At 46.1% G+C, this 23,273-nt stretch overlaps 2 protein-coding genes across 3 annotated transcripts; both read right to left on the reverse strand.

Annotated features, from left to right (window-relative positions):
- Positions 1–992: 992 nt before the first annotated feature.
- SPAAR (small regulatory polypeptide of amino acid response) lies at positions 993–3,139 on the reverse strand. Of its 2 annotated transcripts, none has more exons than XR_012424567.1 (2): positions 3,003–3,139; positions 993–2,454 (listed from the first exon to the last, which is right to left on the reverse strand). XR_012424567.1 is itself a non-coding variant. In XM_045373467.3 (2 exons), the coding sequence occupies exon 2, from the start codon at positions 2,191–2,193 to the stop codon at positions 1,921–1,923; it is 273 nt and encodes a 90-aa protein (XP_045229402.1). In that variant the 5' UTR covers positions 2,194–2,454; positions 3,036–3,139; the 3' UTR covers positions 993–1,920. The 2 variants fall into 2 exon arrangements, 1 of the variants encoding a protein (XP_045229402.1); XM_045373467.3 differs by having other exon boundaries at positions 3,036–3,139.
- Positions 3,140–5,480: 2,341 nt separating this feature from the next.
- Positions 5,481–6,402, reverse strand: HRCT1 (histidine rich carboxyl terminus 1). The gene has a single exon (XM_005581334.5). It carries the CDS (start codon positions 6,334–6,336, stop codon positions 5,986–5,988), a length of 351 nt encoding a protein of 116 aa, XP_005581391.3. The 5' UTR covers positions 6,337–6,402; the 3' UTR covers positions 5,481–5,985.
- Between the last annotated feature and the right edge of the window lie 16,871 nt (positions 6,403–23,273).

The following is a 23,273-nucleotide window of genomic DNA, read 5'->3' on the forward strand; positions in this document are numbered from 1 at the left end:
TTTGGGAGGCCAAGGTGGGAGGATCACTTGAGGCCAGGACAGTTCGAGACCAGGTTTGGAAACATAGTGAAATCCCATCTCTACAAGAAAAGGATTTTTTAATTAGCTAGGCATGGTGGCATGCACCTATAGTCCCAACTATTCAGGAGGCTGATGTGGGAGGATTGATTGAGCCTGGAATTCGAGGCTGCAGTGAGCTATGATCACACCACTGCACTCTGGCCCAGGTGGCAGAGTGAGTGAGATCCCATCTCCTAAAATAAAATAAAAGAAATAATAATAATAAAATAGAAAGGAAGGACTTCGAGGCCTGCCTCAGCTGCAGAGAGCTGCCCTGGCTGAGGTAAGATCCTGGGGGAGGGGAGAAAGACTCAGAGATGGAGCAAAGCTGTGGAGATATTAATGACCTGCATCACCGTTTGACTTCTTCCTCTACCCAATCTTGCTTCTTCCTTCTTCCCTTTAAAGGTGATAAATGTCTTGCACCCAAACTTTGTCTCACTGTTGCTTTTGGAGAACACAGCCCTCAAAAGTTCTCTTCCCTCCATCTCCAGGGCCTCCCCACACGTGCCAGTTCCCTTCTCTGTGCATCTCTGACAGCCCTGTGTGCGGGGCTGGCGTCAGGAGTGTCCAGAACATGGTCCCAGGACCTCCTGGACCTGGGCTGAGCCCCGCCCACCATGCTCCTCCCCTTCCCTCTCTGTCAGCTTCACTCTCTCCCCGCCCCTTCCTGCCCCCCTCCCCGCCTCGTCCCAGCTCCCACACCTCTCCAGCTCCCACACCTCTCCAGCTCCAAGCCACTCTCTCTGAGAGCCCTTCCCGTGGCAGCCACATGGCAAGGGCAGCCTGTCTGAACACCCTTAGAGGCCAGAGCCCCCCTAAAGCTCAGTCCTGCCCTCCTCAACAAACAGGTCCTGGGAGAGCCATCTATTCAGGGCTGGACACAGACATAAGAGCCAGGAGGCTCACAATTTTGCACCCTTCAAACCAAATTCCTTAAATATAGCACAGTATTTATTCCATGGCCACGGGAGAATGGGTTTTCTGTTAATAAAAACTGAATATCTCCTTATTTGTGATGAAAACAAGAGCTCTGAATGTAACATAACATTTTAACTTGTCTGGAATTATCTTTCGGTTCCTGATTTTTCTGTCACTCTGAAGTGACACAAGTCATTCACATTCTCTAAGAATAGAAGTGACCTGTTGGAATATAGCAATAAAGTCTCATTAAAAATATGTTTAAAAAATCTTATTTCTGGCTTTCCTGTCAATAAAACATATTGTACTTTCTGTGGCTCTTATTTTCTCTTCTGTTTCCTTTTGTGGTTTTTCAAATCAGATTTGGAAAGGCCCATAAAAGGATATACATTTTCAAATCTAAAGTAAATCACTTGTTCCCAGGAAGCACCTCTTTGGTTTCAGAATTTTAGGGCTGATTTCAGGCAACTGGCAGGGAGCAGGCCTCCAGGTTGGGTTCTGTGCAATGTGCAAAAGTAATCAATTGGGAGAGCAAGTAAGAAGCGGTTTCTAAAAATGGCCACTCGAGGGTGCTGCGTGCTCAGGTGGGAGTCATAGGCACACCGTTTACAATACATTCCAGTGATATTTCAGTGGCCGGTGTAGATCGCAAAGCCAGCCGACTGTGCAGTCCGGCGCTGTGTCTATTCACTCACTCCTCAGACCCCTCCTAAGCCCCATCCTGTGGGTCGACCCTGGCTGGGCTGTCAGGGGTCCCAGTAACAAGGATCCCCAAGCCTGGAGGGCAGAGAAGGCTGGAATAGGAGGAGACAGGAAGTTCACAGTACAGGAGGGGAAGGACGGGGAGAAGGCCCTGGGAGGAGGGGAAGGCCCAGGAAGGCCTGCTGAGGGGCGGGTGAATCTGACCCATCGGCACAGCAAATCCTGGGGACTCAGGCCTCACATGAAGGTCCAGAAGTCCCGGGCACTCGGCACTGGCTGGGCATGGCGACCAGGCCCTGTGAAGAGAGAAGCCTCCTGGCGAAACGTGGCCACCGTGAAGCTGCGACCAGGGCCCCCCTGAGGATCCTGGGCCCTCGAGTCACAGCTGAAGCAGCAGAGGACGCAGGTGATGGCCACAGTCACCACGAACAGCACCACCACCACCCCAATCACTGCCGTTTCCATGGCCCGCTGAGCAACCTTAGGTCCTCTCAGAGCCTTCGCTCCCATCCAGAACAGGAGGCTCTTGGCGATCGCAGGTGCCCGGTGCTCCTCCGGCGGCTCTCCCTCTGTCTCCTAAGAAGATGCTGCTCCGAGTCCCTGGGTTGCTCCTGCTCCAGGCCATCGGCACCACCACGTGGCCCCACTGCTCAAATCTCAGATGATCTCTGTCTATTTTCTAAGCCTCAGGCCAGGCCTCCAAGAGCTATGGTCAGCTCCATGTCAGCTTCTAGAAGAAGCACTGTCCTGGAAGACGTGAGCACAGACTCCCTGGACACGGAGGAGGTGGAGAGGAGGGGTCAGAAGACGTCGCACAGAGACAGCCTAGCCAGCCCTGGCCCTCCCGTGACGCCTACGGATTTCAAGAGCAAGTTACACTCAGACCAAAGACAAAATACTCCCCCTACTGTGGATGCAGGAGTATCCCGGCTCCTCCCCAGGAGGGACCTTGGGCCAGTCCTTCAGTTGGCCTATCTGCTGCCTCCCCAGCCCGTGGGGGCAGGGACATGAGGAGGGAGGAAGGCATGCGCCAGCTCTGGGCAAGGCAGGGGACACTCACGGGTCACCCCAGGTGCCAGGGCCTTCAGCGGGGGCTGGAGGCAGGGGCAGGTTGCATTTGGCCTCCTTTTCTGCATGGCGCTGGGATCATGCAGTTTAGATGGAGTATCGTGTTCTTCCCCGGGAATCCCTGCCCTGTCCATGACTGTGGGGCTGTTTACCCAGAGGTCCCGGAAGAGCCTTCTTAGGTGCTGGCCTCACCCGCCCTCTTTGCTGCCTGCTCAGCCCGTTGCTCACACTCTTGTACTATGAAGACTTACCCTGGGCTTCCCAAGGGCCAGCCCTGGCTGTACCTGGTGCTGCGACCTCCTGGACTGGTGGCTGTCCCAGGGACCTTGGCGTTCCTCCCTGGGTGCTGCAGCCTCCGTCCTACTTGGAACTTGGCTCCAAGATGTCTGAGCAACTGTGAACACTTCCTGAATTCTTTCCTCCAATTGTGAGCGAGGGCCCAGGACCCACACTGCAGCTGTCCAGCCCCCGCTCAGCAGTTATCCTGCCCCACCAGGCGCACCCCAGGCCATTTCCACCCTGCTCCCTGCCAGAAGGTCAGGGGAATAAGCTAGGCCCAGGCAACTGAGTTAGTCTGCCAGGTCAGAGCCCTTTCACACCCAACACCTCCTGAGACCCCCACCACTTCTAGAAAGGAGACTGGACTATTAGCCCCACTTTGTCCCTATTCTGGGAAACAGAGTCGTGAGAACAATAACTCCAGGCATGGGACCTCACCAGACATGATCTCATATAACCTCCCCAGCACCCCTGCATAGCGATAGCAATACAGCCTCCATTTTATAGATAAAGATCCTGTGGTCATAGAGGTTACATGACCTGCCTGTAGCCCATTCTGAATTAGCCATGTTAATAGAAGCAGCAGTGGCTGAGGAGGGACCGCCCTCCTCCACTCCTAGCTCAGTGCACTTTCCGGTTACCGTGGGACCACAGAGCGACCATCTGATTCTGTGATTTTACTGATCTGGGTGCAAAGTGCCAGAAAGGGCAGAGGGCTGGCCCAAGTTCACACAGCCTGGGGCCTTTTCAGTTTCTCCAAGGCCCAAGGGAACTTGCTTTAGAACCAGTATTAGGAAACTGGCACTTTGCACAGAATGGGAGAGCAGCTTTTCAGAGCAAGCGATGGCCTGTCATATTCTCAATCTGTCCCTTTTCTGAGATGATGAGACCAGCTGGGCCGTGGGCTCCTCCTCCACATGGAGCAGGCTGTGGGCTGCAACAGGAAGCCAGTTCCTTGGATTATTTGTATTAACTGGGATGGCCAGAAGGAAGGAGACGATGGGCAGATCTGCAGGGCCTGTGGTTTCAGATTGAGTTACCAACATCACCTCCTTAACTGGGGTGATAGAGGGCACCAGGGGACTATGCCTCAAGCTTGAACATTTGTTCCTTTGACTTCTCATTGCCTGTTTTTCCTGTGTGCATGCAGCTGTAGGCCACCTGCAGATTGTCTGAGTGGTTCCTCATTTTTAAACTGGAATAAAGGCCGATTGGTCAGCAGGTTCTCTCCTGCCCTGCATAGGCTTCTTTTCCTGTTTCCGGCTTTCAGGGAATCTCCTCTCCGTCTTTGATTCATCTGTGAAATCAGCCTGGAGATACTTGGGAAAGGGGCAGGGCTGCAGGGAGCAGCCAGAGGAGTCGTGGCAGGAATCCAGGAGGGAGATGGAGGGGGCTGGGCTAGGCAGGGCATGGGAATGGAGAAGGGGGTGGATTTGAAGGACACTGCAGAGAAAATCAACACTGCACAGCAGCCTAGGGTCCACTTTCCCAACCCAGAAACCTAAGGTGGAGGAAATCAGTGTGAATTTGCCTCCTTCTCTCTCTCACACCCTCCTCCTCCAGTCCTCACAGAGAATCCACTGGGAAATAGAAAGGAAAGAGGACATTCTGTTCCCGTGAGTCACCAGGCCCCTGACTCTCTGGCCTGCTCTCCAGCCCCTCCCCACTGCCTCTCCTGGCCCCCAGTCCTCATCTCCCCCGACTTCCCACCTCATCTCACAGGCACAGGCTGAAGGCCTCAGAGCCAGACTTCCTCCCTCGCTGTGGATCCCACCAGCTGTTCACAGAGCATATTCCAACGAGCCTCCAGGCTTTGGCAAGGGGGCATCTCTGTTATCCAACCCATTGCAGAGAAGAGGACAGTGAGACCCCAGCATTCTCCCAAGGCCATCCAACACCCTGCACCCCAGCACCACAGACTCCACTTTAAAAAACTCCACTCGCTGCCTCCCAGCCCTCCCACCACGCACAGGCACCAACTGGGGCAGGATGGCTGAAGACACAAGGCTTGGAGAAGAAACCCTGACCCAGTTACCAAGGAAAGTGGATTCAAGGCAGCTGGTGGATGGGGCTTCCTCGAGTTTCAGAGCTCAGTCTGCCCCGGACATGGGCTGAAAAGAGTACAGGGGCAGAGCCCTGGGAAGCGAGCCTCACGGTGGCTCCAACCTTCCTCTCCCCAAGGCCCTGGACTGTCCCATGGAAGGCCAGAGCCCTGCTGGTGCACACAGGACCTGCTGTGGACAGGCTTTTGTGCAAACCCTGAATCCTCCCTCAGAGCTCAGAAAGAGCCCACCCAATTCTTCCCACTCCACAACCAGCCCCTAAGACCCAGACAGAAGCCGCCTGCTCCAGGCACACACTTCCCAACAGAGAGGGAGGTCCCAGGGCAATGAGGACACAGGCCGGGCAGCTCTCTCCCTCCCGCTGCAATCAAGAGCCTCTTCACAAAAGCTTCTTAGTGGTTTTTATTTTCTTGGACTAAGGCACCGATGAATTGACCGTGCAGCCTAGTACTGCCTTCTCCAAACCAAAAGGACATTCTCAGGGCCTCTCCTAGTGCCCCGCCCGCCAGAGGCCTTTCAGCGGCCTGATGAGGAGGTCAAGACGGGCACTTCACATCCACTTGTGTGCTGGCTCTGCCAAGACACCCTTGTCACTTCTGGGGCTCACTGGTAGTTACAGTCACAAGGTGGGCTGTCCAGCCCCAGAAGAGCACCCTTACTCTCCACTCCCCAAACCCTTCAGCACTTCAGGCCCCAGTGTTCTTCAGTTCTCTGCGGCCGTAGTACACTGGGGCATAGCATGCAAATGCCGCCAGAGCAAGCCCCAGGCCATTGTTCCCCTCATTCACCCCAGAGACGCATCCTTCCACATGGAAACATGGGGTCCACTTGTCCTGGGAATGGATGGCAGGGCAGGGGCAGCTGCTGTCCACAGGCACCGGCGGCAGCAGCCTCAGCAAGCGTGGCGGGGGTGGTGGCGGTGGGGGTGGTGGTGGTGGTGGTGGTGGAGGTGGTGAGGGGTGTGGCGGGGGTGGTGGTGGTGGAGGCCCACATTCGGCACGTGAGATACGTGGCCAGGATGATGGTGATGGTGGAAGATTCCCAGGTGGCCCCGCCGCCGGAAGGGCCAAGGCTGGGCCCGGCGGACTCGGTTTCCCCCTGCAGCTATACGGTTCCTCTCCACGTCACAGTCCTGCCGTCCATGGAAAAGGCAAGTGGCCAGCAGCAACAGTAGCAGCAGAACCGCCACAGCAGCGCCTGTGATCCATCCCACGAGGGCCGTGCTCCCCAGGAGGCCCATCATCTGGGAGCCGGACAGTCCCTCTCTCCCCAGCAGCTCCTCACTCCTTTCTCCCCTTCAGCAGCCTCCGCTCAGCCCTCTCAGTCACTGAACTTTGTTGTCTCCGCTGCGGGCTGGAGAGCAGCCAGGGAATGTGGGCGAAGCCTGTTTGGACTTGCAACTGCTGGCCAAGAGTGAAGCCAGGCTGCTGTTAACTCTGAGGAGGCCTGGCAGGGAGGCCGGGTGGAGACAGAGGAGCTGTCAGGATGGATCTGGTTGAGGGAGGAGCCCTGAGTCTAGAGGAAAGAAACCCTCCTGCTCCCTGGCTCAGTGACTTTCCCTCTCCGGGTTTCAGTCTCCTCTCAGAGACTGTGTGGAACAGAGATGAACAACACGTGCTTTGGAGCCAGACAACTCACTTGCTGTGAGATTGTGCACAATTAACTTAACCTCTCTGTCCTCTGTTTCCTCTTCTGTAAAATGGCTGCTAACACTTTCGTCCTTAATAGGGCGTTCTGAGGACTAAAGGAGTTGAGATGCATAAATCAGCAACACCAGCTCCTGCACACGTTTGCCATTGATATTACTGCAATGGACTCCATGGCTCAGGAGACGTTGTCGTCTGAGAGTCTGTGATTCCCTGTCCTGCAGCCTGCAGAGCCCTCCGGGGCTGAGTCAGGCTCTGTCAGATGAGCCATCCTGAGCTCAGTGAGCTTGAGAAGATCAGGGAGGCACCGCAGGCAGATTTTGCCATCCAGGGAGGTCCTCCATCTGGCTTGTGCTGGGAGGCAGGAGGGTCTGGGTGTCCGCCCAAGTTTGCTGGGAGGCAAGAAGGAGGCCACTGAGCTCAGAGAGGGCAGGCACAGGCCCAGCCTCCTGGTTCCCAGTTCAGCAGTCTCAACTGGCCATAAATGGCATGTTCCTTGCTCTGTCACACCCTCCCTGCCCAGCGGTGGTGAGTGCCATTCCTACCCAGTGGAGCATTTACAGAGTGGCAGGATCTGAGCAGTACTGACTCTCCCTCCAAGCCCACCCGCTAGGCCCAGATCCTCTGTGTTCCTCCTGGGAGGGGCCGCCCCATCCTGCTGACAGGCCTCAGCCACAGGTGCTCATTGTCTCTCTGGCAACCCTTTCTGCTGTGGGCATGCTGGGCTGTTCTCCAAGCCCTTCCTCACATGCAGCGGGGCTCCCCAAAGCCCCAGCTCTGTGTCTGGCTCTGCAGGGTCCCTCCAGGCTGAGTCCTCAGCCCCTCCCTCCAGGCTCACTTCCCCGCCGCCTGGAGGAATGTCAGCAGACACCGCAGGGCTGGTTCTCTGAGTTCTGGCGGCACCTCCACCCTGTGATGTTGGGCAAACCCCTCGCCCTGACCCAGCCTGTCTCCTCTGCAGAACTCCCAGGGCAAGAAGTGACCTCCAGGGACCCTTCCCCCTCTGACCTCAATCTGAGGTGACTTCTCTCAGGGAGGCCTGAAACCCTTAATGAAAACCCTCAGCAGATGAAAAGGCTAAACATTCCCTTCAACCAAATTGGGCTCAGGGGGCAGCAGGTTTAATGAATCCTGGCACTTCTTTGGCCCTTGGGGGAGCCACTTGAACTTTTAATGATGCTGGAATAAGAACTCCTCCTGCAGACTCCTGGGGCCCTGGGAGCCTGGCTGCCTTCCCTAGGGAAGTTAAGCAGGGAAGTCTGCTGTGAGGAGGAGGAGGAAGCCAAACAGGGGATTTTCGTCCTCAGAACTTCTCCAAGAAGACTCCCACCCCACACCAGCCGCTGGCGGCGGGGCAGGACCTTACAACTATGAACCTGAAGAACTTCAATCAGCAAAAAGGGCCCCTTGGAATCACCCAGACCCAGCCTTCACTGACAGATGGAGAAACTGAGGCCAGAGAAGGGAAAGACTTCCCTAAGTTCCCCCGGCCTTGTGTGCTAATCTACACAGCAGGTACTCAACAGAGTACTGTCCCTGCAGTGAGGGAGCCGTCCAGAGTGAGAGCCTGAGATCAGCAGGGCCTTCCACAGAGACAGTGGGAAGATGAGGTGGAGATGCGAATAAACCTGGAGGGCGCAGGGGTTGGGGGGCCCCCTAACACATACACATACACATGACATCTGTTTCATTAGGTGCAGGTTCACTCCCCATCTGGGTAGTAGGATCCCAAAGTGAACATTTGATTAGATGCTTTGGGCACTCATGGGGGCAATGAGGGACAGCCATTGAGAATACAGTCCTCCGTGACTTAACCCATTTATGCCTAAGGTTGCAATTTTTTGAATTTTTGCAATCAGACCTTGGCAATGACCTTGATCAGTAGGATAAAAATAACTCCCACATGCTTAGCGTTCCAATAATGGAACACCAGGCATAAATGTTAAGAAGTGACACAGCCAGGTGCAGTAGCCTGTAATCACAGCATTTGGGGAGGCGGAGGGGGGTGAATCATTTGAGCCCAGGAGTTCAAGACCAGCCTGAGCAACATGGCAAAACCCTGTCTCTTTAAAAATTACAAAAGATTAGCTGAGCATGGTGGCACATGTCTATAATCCCAGCTATTCAGGAGGCTGAGGCAGGAGGATTGCTTGCGCCTGGGGAGTTGAGACAGCAGTGAACTGAGATCATACCACTGTGCTCCAGCCTGGGCAACAGAGCAAGACCCTGTCTCAAAAAAAAAAAAAAGTGACAGAGACCTTCTTGGAGGCTTGACTGTACACTGTACACAAGGGTTTGCAGGACTGATAACTTTAAGGACACTGGCTGTATTTCCAGATCCCCCGCCTCAGAAAAGCTTGTCATTGTATTTCTTCCCCAGGGTTGGGACTTCCTAGCCAAGGAACGGGAGTTCTAGACCACACAGCTGATGGGTAAGCTTTTCGAAACTCATATTATTTAGCTTCATGCCCATATTTCCAGGGTACACAGACTCATGCACATGCTTGTAAATCAACATTGCTCTGTAGGAAAACTCATACACCAATAATTGTGTGTGCACACACACATGTAAATATGCACAGGTGAATACAAGTTCCAGACAACTCAAACTTGTGCTTGTAGTAGCTGCAGGTGGTTCTTGGAAGTTTAGCCATAGCAACCACATTGTTTTCACTAATTGGTGGCACCACCTAGTGGTGACACTGTAAATAAATCAGTTTTGTATTCTGACCTGTCAAAAGTTACAGTATCTGATGGTTGTTTATAGATCATAATTTGTACCCATGCATTTAAATCCTCTCTATTCCAAGTTCCTGTTAAAATAGACAAAGAGGCAAAAGAGGGAAAAATCCTATTCCACACCAGAAATCAATAAAAAAAATCAAATTACTGGCCCACAAACTTTAAGGAATTTCAACAAGATACAGTACAAATGGAGCCAAGCTGATGGGTGTATTGACTAAAGAAGGACATTCCTGGGAAATAATGGAGGATACGCCCCAGGAGAGCCTCCCTAAAGCCCCATAGTAGACAGCCAGGACTAGGAACAAGGCTGAGATGGGCATAAGCGGGAAACAAATTGAGCAACCTTGGGAACTGCGAATGCCTACTCACAGAGAAGGTAGCCAAGGCTCAATTCGTCTTTTGGTTTGCACAGAAAAGTAGGGACATTGGCCAGCAGGTTTCTAACCCAGGTGCTCGTGCCAGTTAGAGAAGGGGGGACATTCTTCCAGCCAACCTTGGACTACCTCAACAAATAGTGAAAACAAGTTGCAGAGCAGAACAGCAAATTTCTCTCCTGTTCTCAGAAGCTCTCCCTGCCCTAATCATGGTCGATGGGATCTCCCAATCTAGAAAACTAAACTGTAAATATTCCATTTTTCTTCTTTTCCCATTGCCTGGAACCAACATGTTTGAAAATGATCTATATATCTTTCAGAGGGCCCATTTCAAATCTCAATTCCAAACATATGTAGATCTAGGTCCCTCCATAAAGTGAACAAATATGTAATAATATCTAGACATACAAAAAAAGATGTAAGTTATTGTATCTTTATCATTAGGGTAACTAGAATCTAAGAAACAAAAACAGTAAAATTCCGTAATGTATATTGTAAATACAATTCCAAAAGTCAGTCTATGTATGAATATGGAAAATATGCAAAAAGAGGAAATTTATTTTCCAGTTAAAAACCAAATCTGGAAAGATTGCTTCGAGAACCTTCCGTATAACTCAGAAATAAATAAATAGATTAAAAGAGAGAGAAAGAAAAGAAAAATCCAGAAATCAAATACACCTATATAAGAGGCATTCCAGAAATAGAAAATAGAGCCCATGGAGAAACAATCATGAAAGAAATATAAAGAAAATTTCCTGACTTGAAGAATTAACTCCTTAGATCAAAAAGTGACTTAGTACTCAGCAAACTATCTATCTATCTACCTATCTATCTATTTAGAGACAGGGTCTCATTCTGTCACCCAGGCTGGAGTGCAGTGGCACAATCACAGTTGGCTCACTGCAGCCTCGACCTCCTGAGCTCAGGTGATCCTCCCACCTCAGCCTCTCAAGTAGCTGGGACTACAGGCAGATCCCATCATGCTGGCTAATTTTTTTTTTAATTTTTTTGTGGAGACAGCATTTTGCCATGTTGTCCAGGCTGGTCTTGAACTCCTGGGTTCAAGCAATCCTCCCAACTTGGCCTCCAAAGTGCTGCGATTATAGGTGTGAGCCACCACACCCCGCTTAAGGAAACTATTTAAAGAGGCCAGATCATCTAGTTATATCCAGGTAAAATTTTAACATTAAAACAATAAAGAGAAATCAAATGGTATAACCATCGTGGAAAACACTTTGAATTTTCATATAAAACTAAACACACTCTACCAGCTATTTACTGTTTCTAACTATTTACCAGCACTCACACTCCTTGGAATTTACCCAAATTAGCTGAAAACTTTTGTTCACACAGAAATCTGCATGTGGATGTTTATAGCAACTTTATTCATAATTGACAAAACTTGGAAGCAACTGAGATGGTGAATGGAAGCAGCAGGTGAATGGAAAAATAAACTGTGGTACACCAGACAATGGAACAGCACTCAGCACTAAAAAGAAATGAACTCTCAAGTCATGAAAAAACATGGAGGAAACTTAAATGCATATTGCTAAGTGAGAGAAGCCAATCTGAAAAGGCTACATGTGTGTGATTCCGTCTATTTAACATTCTGGAAAAGGCAAAACTATGGAGACAGTAGAAAGATCAGTGGTTGCCAGGGGCTGGAAGGAGGCAGGAGGTAGAGCACAGGGAATTTTTTAAGGCAGTGAAACTATTCTATAAAACACTATGATAGTGGATACATGTCATTTCGAAATTTGTCAAAATCCGTAGAATGTACAACACCAAGAGTGAACCCTAACGTGAACGATGGCCTTTGGGTGATGACGTGTCAACATAGAGTAGATTACAGCAAATGTACCTCTGTGTTGTGGAACACTGGTAATAGCGGAGGGGGGATTCATATGGGAAATCTCTGTAGTCGCCACTCAAATTTCCTGTGAACCTAAAACTGCTCTAAAAAATAAAGTCTACTTTTTTAAAAAACAAAAGGAGTAAAGAAAATAATCCTACAAACCACAACAGGAGCTGTTTGAACTGTTTCAAAAACTAAAGAGACCCTTTTTTATTTTTTAAATTCATATAACTTACTTTATAAAACTAGCGTAACCTGATACCAAATATAAGAATCATATCACAAAAACACTACAAATCTCAGAATTTTTTTTTTTTTTTAGACAGAATCTCGCTCTGTCGTCCAGACTGGAGTGCAGTGTCATGATCTTGGCTTACTGCAACCTCCGCCTCCCGGGTTCAAGCGATTCTCCTGCCTCAGTCTCCTGAGTAGCTGGGACTACAGGCACATGCCCCCACACCTGGCTAGTTTTTTGTATTTTTAGTAGAGATGGGGTTTCGCTGTGTTAGCCAAGATGGTCTCGATCTCTTGACCTCGTGATCTGCCTACCTCAGCTTTCCAAAGTGCTGGGAATACAGGCGTGAGCCTCCGCACCTGTCCCAAATCTCAGAATTCTAACAAATTTATGTTATATCCCTAGCAGAACATTGGGAGACGAACACGCCATAAAATAAATTTATTCTAGGAATGTGAGGGTGGTTTCATATTTTAAAAATATGTTGCAATTAATTATATTAATAGGTTAAAAAAGTAAAACCATATGATCATCTCAACAGATGTCAAAAAGTAGTTAATAAAATTCACTATGCATTCCTGATAAATACAGGGATACCTCATTTTTATTGTGCTTCACATATATTGCTTTCTTTTTTTTTTTTTTTTTTTCCTTTTAACGTATTGAAGGTTTGGGCTGGGCTCAGTGACTCATGCTTGTAATCCCAGCATTTTGGGAGGCCCAGGTGATGGATCACTTGAGGTCAGGAGTTTGAGGCCAGCCTGTCCAACATGGTGAGGCCAACCCCATCTCTACTAAAAATACAAAAATTAGCCAGGCATGGTGGCTTGCACCTGTAATCCCAACTACTCAGGAAGCTGAGGCACAATAATTGCTTGAACCCGGGAGGCAGAGATTGCAGTGAGCTGAGATTGCACCACTGCACTCCAACCTGGGTAACAGAGGGAGACTCTGTCTCAAAAATAAACAAAAACAAATTGAAGGTTTGTGGCAACCCACTTCGAGCAAGACTTTCGACACTATTTTCCAACAGCATGTGCTCACTTCATGTCCCTTTGTCACACATTTTAGTAATTCTCACCATATTTCAAATGTTTTCATCATTGTTGTATCTGTTATGGTAGCCCGTGGTCAGTGATCTTTGATATTACTATTGTAATTGTTTTGGGGCACCATGAACTGTACCCGTATAATATTATTCAATAAATGTTGTGTGTATTCTGGCTGCTTCACTGACTAGCCCTTCCTCCATCTCTCTTCCTCTCCTAGGGTTTTCCTATTCCCTAAGACACAACAATATCAAAATAAAGCCAATAAATAATCCTATAATGGCCTCTAAATGCTCAATGAAAGGAAAAGTCACGTCTCTCACTTCAAATCAAAAACTAGAAATTATTAACCTTAGTGAGGAAGGCATGTTGAATGCCAACACAGGCTGAAAGCAAAGCCTCTTGCGCCAAGCAGTTAGCCAGCTTGTGATTGCAAAGACAAAGTTCCTGAAGGAAACTAAAAGTCCTACTCCAGTGAATACATGAGTGATAAGAAGGCGAAACAACCTTATTGCCGATATGGAGAAAGTTTGAGTGGTCTGGATAAAAGGATAACCAGCCACAACATTCCCTGAAACCAAAGCCTAATCCAGAGCAATACCCTAACGCTCTTTATTTCTATGGAGGCTGAGAGAGGTGAGGACGCCGCAGAAGAAAAGTTCGATGCTAGCAGAGGCTTAAGGAAAGAAGCCATCTTGATAACATAAAAGTACAAGGTGAGGCAGCACTTGTACTTTTGTGATGTTGAAGCTACAGCAAGTTATCTAGAAGGTCTACCTAAAATACTCAATGAAGGTGGCTACACTAAATAACTGATTTTTAATGTAGATGAAGCAGTCTTCTATTGGAATAAGATGGTATCTAGGACTTTCACAGCTAGAGAGAAGTCAATGTCCGGCTTCAGAGCTTCAAAGGACAGGCTGACTCTCTTGTTAGGGGTTATTGCAGCTGATGACTTTATGTTGAAGCCAGTGCTCACTTACCATTCCCAAAATCCTAGGGCCCTTAAGAATTATGCTAAATCCACTCTATTGATTTATAGATGCCTGTGCTCTATAAAAGAAAAAACAAAGCCCAGATGACAGCACATCTGTTTACAGCATGGTTTACTGCATATTTTAAGCCCACTGTTGACACCTACTACTCAGAAAAGAAGATTCTTTTCCAAATATTACTGCTCATTGACAAATGCACCTGGTCATTCAAGAGCTCTGATGGAGATGTATAAGGAGATAAATGTTGTTTCCATGCCTGCTAACACAACTTCCATAATGCAGTTTATGAATCAAGGAGTAATTTCAATTTTCAAGTCATCTTATTTAAGAAATGCATTTTGTAAGGCTATAGCTGCCATACAGAGTGATTCCTTTGATGAATCTGGGCAAAGTAATCTTTTGTGAAAGGAAGGCTCAATCAACATGGCAAAATTTATTAACAACTTATTTTAAGAAATTGCCACAGCCACCTCAACCTTCAGCAATCACCACCTTGGTCAGTCAGCAGCCATCCACGTGAAGGCAAAGCCCTCTACCGGCGAAAATATTACAAATCACTGAAGACTCAGGTGATCATTAGCATTTTTTAGCAATAAGGTTTTTGTTTGTTTGTTTTTTTGAGATGGAGTCTCACTCTGTTGCCCAGGCCAGAGTGCAATGGTGTGGTCTCGGCTCACTGCAACCTCTGCCTCCGGGGTTCAAATGATTCTCCTGCCTCAGCCTCTGGAGTAGCTGGGACTACAGGTGCATGCCACCACACCCGGCTAATTTTTTGTTGTTGTTGTATTTTTAGTAGAGACGGGGTTCCGCTATGTTGGCCAGGCTGGTCTCGAACTCCTGACCTCATGATCCACCCGCCTCAGCCTCCCAAAGTGCTGGGATTACAGGTGTGAGCGACTGCACCCAGCCAATAACGTATTTTTAAATTAAGATATGTACTTTTTAGACATAATGCTATTGCACACATAACAGACTACAGGATAGTGTAAGCATAATTTTTTATGCACTAGGAAACCAAAAAATTGATGTGACTCACTTTATTGCAGTGGTTTGGAACTGAACCTGCAGTATCTCCAAGGTACTCCTGTGTTGCAAATGAGTAAAAAGAAAAAAAAAAAAGTGTACTATTAGGAGGATACTCTCTTAACATTATTAAAAGGAAAAATATCTCAAACCAGTAGTCAACATCATGATTAATGGTAAAAAAAAAAATAGGCCTGTAATCCCAGCACTTTGAGATTCCCAATGAAACCAGGAACAAGCTAGAATGCTTACTTCCACCATTTTTAGTTAGCTTAATACAATAACAACATATAATAAAAGGTAGAAATATTGGAGATGATCTGATTATGTATCTAGAAAACTTGAAAGAATATGCTGGAGAACTATTAACACTAATAAGAGTTAATTTAAACATTCAAATTTTTAAATAAAACTTAATTTAAAATTTTTACCAGGAGCAGTGGCTTATGCCCACAATCTCAGCACTTTGGGAGGCTGAAGTGGGCAGATCACTTGACGCCAGGAGTTCAAGACCACCCTGGCCAACATGATGAAACCCCATCTCTAAATAATAATAATAATAAATTTAGATTCTAAAATTAAAAAAATACAAAATCAGTGATTTTCCTACATAACAGTAATAACTAATTCAAAAACAGAATGAAGGCATTACTGATATTTAAAACAAAAAATATAAAACTTCTAAAAACAAACAAGAATAAATTTAACAAGAGATGTGGAAGACCAACATGAACAAAAGAAAAAGCAGCTCTTCACTGACAGCTATGAAAGAAGACCTAACTGAAGCGCCACACCGTGTGTCTGAAAGGGAGGAGCCTGTATTATAGTCCAGGCTACACTTCAGTGGATATGGCTCCTGTGAGACTTGCAAACAACCTGCCACAAGCATCTGTTAAATAAATTCTTATATGCTATAGAGGTAATATTTTTGAAAAGTATTAATATACTTTTTTTGAGATAGAATCTTGCTCTGTTGCCCAGGCTAGAGTGCAGTGGCATGATCAGAGCTCACTGCAGCCTCGACCTCCTGAGCACAAACAATCCTCCTGCCTCAGCCTCCCAAGTAGTTGGAACTCCAGTTGTGTGCCACCACGTCTGGCTAATTTTTTTATTCTTTGTAGAGAGGTGGTCTCGCTATGTTGCCTAGACTGATAACCTGCTTTTTAAAGTTACTTTTCCAAATATGTAAGTTTCTTCCTAGTTGTTGCAGAGCATTCGCCTGGAGAGAGAGTTGAATTATTACAAAAAGAATGTAAGGAGAAGGAGTTTAATATGCATGCAATCTTTGGCCTTCAAAATTGGCCTTTGCCCTGCAAGTTAAGCCAGTTTCCTAAGAGGATTTTCCAAATTCTTTTTTCTCTCCTTTTCAACACACTGAATCAAGAACCAAATAAGGACCCAGCCCATGCAGATCTCCCATAATGTAGAAAGCTCCCCTATTCCACATGCAACAGCCATGTAGCTGAAGTTTGAAGCTCTAAGGTAGACGGAGGCCATGATATCCAGGCCTGGGAGAAGCCTGGTTCCTTCTGGCCCCAAGGGATGATGGGAAGTAGAGAGAAGAGAGGCATGAAGTACAAAATGTGTGTGGCAGCTACTAGGGAGCTTCAAAAATAAATGGAGAAGGCTACAGGAAGACAGGGCTACAGGTGAATACACTGAGGCACTGATGTTATTTTGATGGGGAGTATGGTCTACAAAATCTAGGTATTCATGAAAATGTGACCTCATTTGTACATGCAGGGTGGTTAGTGCTGGCAATGTTTGTGTTACACATATAAACACACACAGACAGAAGTCTGAAGAGATACATGATGCAATCTTAACAGGGCTTCCTCTGAGCAGTGAGTTTGCAGGTGACTGCTTTTTATTTGGCATTTCTACATTTCTAAAACTTGCAACAATAAACATTTTACTTGTCTAATAATGAAAGCAACAAAAGTTATAGCACCTTTAGAAAAATATTCAGAAAGCATGCCCACCAAGTAGAACAGGTCTGCATCCCAGCCAAGTGATCCACCCCATTCACCAGCGAAGAGAGCAGCTAGACCCCAGAATAATAAGCTTCATTGGTGTCATTTTAAAGATGCTGACCGGGCGCAGTGGCTCATGCCTGTAATCCCAGGACTTTGGGAGGCAGATGGGGGTGGATTGCCTGAGCTCAAGAGTTTGCAACCAGCCTGGGCAACACAGTGAAAACCCGTCTCTACTAAAATACAGAAAAATTAGCCAGGTGTGGCGTCGTGTGTCTATGGTCTCAGTTACCGGGAGCCTGAGGCAGGAGAATTGCTTGAACCCGGGAGGCAGAGGTTGCCGTGAGCCAAGATCGCGCCACTGCACTCCAGCCTGGGTGACAGGGAGAGACTCTGTCTCGAAAAAAAAGAAAAAAAAAAAAAAAAAGATGCCAACCAGTGGAAGAGGTGTCCTAGATTCGCTGTCCTTGGGGATGTGTGGGAGCTGATTAATCTAAGGGGACTGCTTCTCCCACCCTCCCTGGACAGCATGTCCATGGGCTTTGAGACATGTACATGCAGTAAACACAGTGAACTTTCTTGAGCCTAAGTTTGCCCTCATGCACAAAGAAGGAAGAACTGGAGACAGATTGAATCTGTGCAGTCTAAGGTTTATTGCTCTCTGGATTTTCAAGTCTCTATAATTTTCTGAAATCATTATCTAAAGATAATTGTGACACTTAGAATTATATTCATTGATGTGACTAACATCGGTTGAACTAGACTCTGTGCCTGGTGCTGAGGCTGGGTAGAAAAAAGACAATCCATGCCTTCCAAGAGCTTTTTACCTAGGACAGGAGACAGAAATGTAAATTATTACAACACACTGCGTAAATTCTGGGACCTAAGTGTTCACAAGGAAAGCACAAAAGAAGTCATTCATAAGCAATAATCTCTTTTCCTTTTCCTCCCTAACTATTTTAATAATTGCTAGAATAATTACACTTTCAAATGTATCTCATTTAAATCTCACAACGTATTGTCCTGACATTACATAGGAGGCTTAGAGAGTTAAAGCTCTCACTGTTGCCGGGCACGGGGGCTCACACCTGTAATCCCAGCACTTTGGGAGGCCAAGGTGGGTGGATCACCTAAGGTCAGGAATTCGAGACCAGCCTGACCAACATGGCGAAGCTCCATTATCTACGAAAAATACAAAAGAATAGCCGGGTGTGGTGTCGAGCACCTGTAATCCCAACTACTTGGGAGGCGGAGGCAGGAGAATCGCTTGAACCCGGGAGGCAGAGGTTGCAGTGAGCCAAGATTGCGACACTGCACTCCAGCTTGGGGGATACAGTGAGATTCTGTCTCCAAAAATAAACAAATAAATAAATAAATAAAGCACCCACTCTGGGTCACGCAGCAGTAAACGACAGAGCCAGAATCAAGTGCAGACCTGCCTGACCCCAAAGCCTGCCTCTAACCCAGAACAACATTGTGCTAGACTGAGAGATGTAACTGAACATGATGCTTCACTCAGAAAGCTTGCTCTCTGATGGGAAAGAGAAGTCATGTCTCTGAGAATCCACAGGAGAGAAAATCAGGACACAGGCATAAGAGGATAATAAAGAGGAAAAGAAGGAAGCTTTCAAGTTCTTTTGCCCTGAAATTTGAAAAATCTCCTGATTAAGCTTTTGTAGAACAATGTTCAAAGAGATAATAATTTCCTGAGTGGGTTTTCAACCTATCCTACACACACATAAAAAGAAACACTTCTAAAAAGTAGACAATAATCAAAAAATGTTATGGGGTGATGGTTGGATAGACAAATTGATATATGATAAATGTAGCAAGCAGTTAGCAATTGTAGAGACCAGTGTTAAGTATATGGCTATTCAACTGTACAATTCTTTCAACCTTTCTGTGTGTTTGAAATATGTTTGAACTTTTCCCTATGTTTCAACCTTTCTATATGTTTGAAATATGAAGAAAACACACAAAAAATATTGGGAGAAAAAAGTGGACAATAGTTGTGGGAGAAAGTAAGTGAACAGAGCTTTCTAGTGCTGTCCAATATGGTACCCACTAGCCACATGGCTATTGGTCACTTGAAATGTGGCTAGTCTGAGTTAAGATTTCTGTAAGTTCCAAGTCTTTGCTATTGGGAATAGTGCTGCAATAAACATATGTGTGCATGTGTCTTTACAGCAGCATGATTTATAATCCTTTGGGTATGTACCCAGCATTGGGATGGCTGGGTCAAATGGTATTTCTAGTTCTAGATCCCTGAAATGTCCAACAATGATAGACTGGATTAAGAAAATGTGGCACATATGCACCATGGAATACTATGCAGCCATAAAAAATGATAAGTTCATATCCTTTGTAGGGACATGGACGAAGCTGGAAACCATCCTTCTCAGCAAACTATTGCAAGGACAAAAAACAAAACACTGCATGTTCTCACTCATAGGTGGGAATTGACAATGAGAACACTTGGACACAGGAAGGAGAACATCACACACTAGGGCCTGTTGTGGGGTGGGGGGAGGGGGGAGGGATAGCATTAGGAGATATACCTAATGTAAATGACAAGTTAATGGGTGTAGCACACAAACATGGCACATGTATACATATGTAACAAACCTGCACGTTGTGCACATGTGTCCTAGAACTTAAAGTATAATAATAAAAAAAAGATTTCTGTAAGTATAATATACACTCCAGGTTTCAAAGACTTAGTACACAAAAGAATGTAAAACACATCATTAGTAACTTTTAAATCTTGTCTACATGTTAAAATAATCGTATTTTTGATATATTTAGTGAAATAAAATGTTATTGAAATTCATTTCACCTGTTTCGTTTCACTTTTCTAGTGTGGCTACTAGAAAATTTTAAATTCTGTTGCTTGCATTGTATTTCTACTGAACAGTGGCACACCTCACACCTAGATGAATCAAACGTAGACACTGATCTCAGAGAGCAGAAGGTCTAGGTCCTGTGGGCAAAACAAGCCTAAAAATCATCAGATGATTTCAGCACACTGTAATCTCAGTGACTTTCTTGCTTGTGGATGTCCACTAGGTGTGTTTGGATTAGGCTTGGGGCATAACTACCTTCCTAGAGAATATTTGGAAATATGTGGGGGCATCTGGCATTATTGGGATGACTGGGTAAGTATTTAGTGTGCAGGATCCAAGCATGACAAATATCCTACAATGAGTGTGATGGTCCCAATGAGGAAGACTTGTCCTGCCCAAAACATCAGTAGTGCATCTGCTGAGAAACCCAAAAGTAGAGGGAAAGTAACACTCCCCTTTCTTTCCTCTGGTTGAGGACTCTGAGGTCTGTTCTCCATCCCACATTGGGGCAATATTATTATTTCTTTTTATTTATTTATTTATTATTTTATTTTATTTTTTTTATTTTTTATTTATTTTTTTATTTTTTTTAGATGGAGTCTTGCTCTGTCCTCCAGGCTGGAGCGCAGTGGCACAATCTCGGCTCACTGCAACCTCCGCCTCCTGGGTTCAAGCAATTCTCCTGCCTCAGCCTCCCGAGTAGCTGGGATTACAGGCACCTGCCACCACACCTGGCTGACTTTTTTTGTATTTTTAGTAGGGATGGGGTTTCAGTATGGTTGGCCAGGCTGGTCTTGATCTCCTAACCTCAGGGGATCCACCCACCTTGGCCTCCCAAAGTGCTAGTATTGTAGGCGTGAGCCACCGCACCTGGCCAGTAATATCATTATTTCTATGGAGTCAAGAACAAGGAACTTCTTGGGATACTGAGTCACATAATCCAATTCCACGCCTCCTTAAGGGTAAGAAAAACACCTGGGACAGTCAGGGACACCCAAGGGATTGACTTGCAGCAGGAAACCTGTCTGATTATGGAGATTGCCAATAGCAAGTTTCAATTAACCCAGACTAATTGGGCTTCTGGGAGGCTGTCCCCAGAGCTCAGCATGCCAGCCTCCAGCATCAGACCCTAAAGTGCCACGGTGGCAGAGCATTTCTGGGGATGGTACCCAATGAAAATGAGTCACTTCTCTGGTCTAATCTCAGGAGCTGGAGCTATGGGAGTTGGAGAGTGTGTGGGTGTCCCGTGTAACTCAGGTTGAAGGACTTGGAGTTCCCAAACCTCAGGAAATCCCAGAAAGCTTTGGTTGGGAACAGGTAAGGGTGTGAGGACTCAGACAGGAGAAGAGGATCACTGTCAGCTTGTGAAAGGATCAGAAATCCATTCCCAGGAGGAGGTTCAGAGGTCCAGGCAAGAGATGATGGATACCCATGTCACAGCAGTGGCAGAGAGAGCAGCAGGTGGAACAGATTTCAAATCCATATCTATTTTTGAGATGGAATTAAAAAGACTTTCTGAGTCATTTGATGAGGAGAACAGAAGCAAGAGCCAAGCATAATTCCTACGTATCTGGATTGGGCAACTGTGTGGTAAAACAGGCAGGAGTAACTTTTGGAGAAACTTGCCAGTGCAGGCGAAGAGAGAGATGAGGCAGCAGCTGAAAGAGAGAATTATGCCAAAGATTTTTACTTTAAAGGTGCAAGAAGATTGAGCTTTATATTCTCAGTAGAGTCACCAGAGGAGAGGGTCAGGACTCGCAGAATGAGGTCCCCACAGAAGGGAGAGGGATTAGAGTCAGGGAGAGGTGGAGTAGGACGTTTTGAGGTTGATGTTTTGTCTCAGTACCCAATGTCATGAGTCTCCCGTTCTCTAGAATCTTGACATGACCCTCCTTGGGCCTCACTTCTCTCTCTCTTTATACCCATATTAAATTTTTTTTTCTTGAGACAGGGTCTTGCTGTGTCACCCAGGCTAAGTGCAGGGGCACGATCACGGCTCACTGCAGCCTTGACCTCCCGGGCTCAAGCAGTCCTCCCACCTCAGTCCCCCGAATAGCTGGGACTGCAGATGTGTGCCACCATGCCTGGATGTGTGTGTGTGTGTGTCTGTGTGTGTGTGTGTGTGTGTGTGTGTGTATGTGTAGATAGGGTTTCACCATGTTGTCCAGGCTGGTCTCGAACTCCTGGGCTCAAGCAATCTGCCCGCCTCGACCTCCCAAGGTGCTGGGATTACAGGCGTGAGCCACTGCACCTGGCCAAAAAAAAAAAAATTTCTAAGCCTATGTGCTATGTACTAGAAAAGTCTAAAACACAAGACTAGTAACAGAAAAGTGGAAAGCAAACGGATACAAAAGATATATAATGTAGACTGAGTGCAGTGGCTCATGCCTGTTGTCCCAGGACGTTGGGAATCTGAGACAGGAAGATCACTTGAGGCCAGGAGTTTGAGACCAGCCTGGGCAACATGCCAAGACCCTGTCTCTGCAAAAAAATTTTTTTTAATTAGCCAGGCATAATGGCATATGCCTGTAGTCCCAGCTACTCAGGAGGCGGAGGTGGGAAGGCTGCTTGAACCCAGAAGGTCAAGGCTACAGTGAGCCATCTTCATGCCGCTGTACTCCAGTCTGGGCAACAGAGCAAGACTCTGTCTCAAAAGAAACAAAAAAAAAAAAAGGAAAGAAAAGAAAGAAAGAAAAAGAAAAAAGAAATATAGAGCAAATACTAATGAAAACTGGTATAATTATATTAATAATAAACAAAGTAAATTTTAAGGCCAAATGAGATAGAGTTTGTATGTAAATATAAAAGATAATTTTCACCAGGAAGATATACCAATTCTAGTCTCATATGCACCTAAAACATAGTCTCAAAATATGTAAAGCAAACACTTATAGAACTATCAGGAGAATTTCACAAATTCACAATGAATAAAAAATTCTAACACATATCTTTAAGTAATTCAGAGCCAAAAAGTCAGTAGATATTTAGATTTAAACAAATTAATTATAAAGTTTGATCAAATGAACATATACACGAACATTACCCTCAACAAACAAGACACATTATTTTCAAGCACACAGAATATATTTATGAAAAATGACCAGAAATCAAGTCATTAAGCAAGAATAAAAATGTTTTTTCCTATCGCTGCTATAACCAATAACAACAAAAAAAAAATCTTTTTAAAGATGGGTATCATACAAACCACATTCTCTGACCACAAGGAAATTACATTAGAAATTCAGCTAAAATCAATTTTAAAAATTAAAAGGTTTACACAAAAATATTATTTGTTGAGAAATTAAGAAATAAACACTTCTGAAATAATTAAAAGAAGTAACAATAGAAATTAGAAATTACTTGGAACCTGACAGAAACAAAATACTATATATCAAAGCTCATAAAAGTAAATGAAATAATCATTTATATTGGGAAAAAAGAA

This window comes from Macaca fascicularis, chromosome 15 (genome assembly GCF_037993035.2).
Source record: "Macaca fascicularis isolate 582-1 chromosome 15, T2T-MFA8v1.1".
NCBI classification, from domain to species: Eukaryota; Metazoa; Chordata; class Mammalia; order Primates; family Cercopithecidae; genus Macaca; species Macaca fascicularis.

Bases quoted from the DNA above. Each gene is read 5' to 3' on its own strand.
- SPAAR (XM_045373467.3), bottom strand. From the start codon at position 2,193: ATGGGAGCGAAGGCTCTGAGAGGACCTAAGGTTGCTCAGCGGGCCATG.
- HRCT1 (XM_005581334.5), bottom strand. From the start codon at position 6,336: ATGATGGGCCTCCTGGGGAGCACGGCCCTCGTGGGATGGATCACAGGC.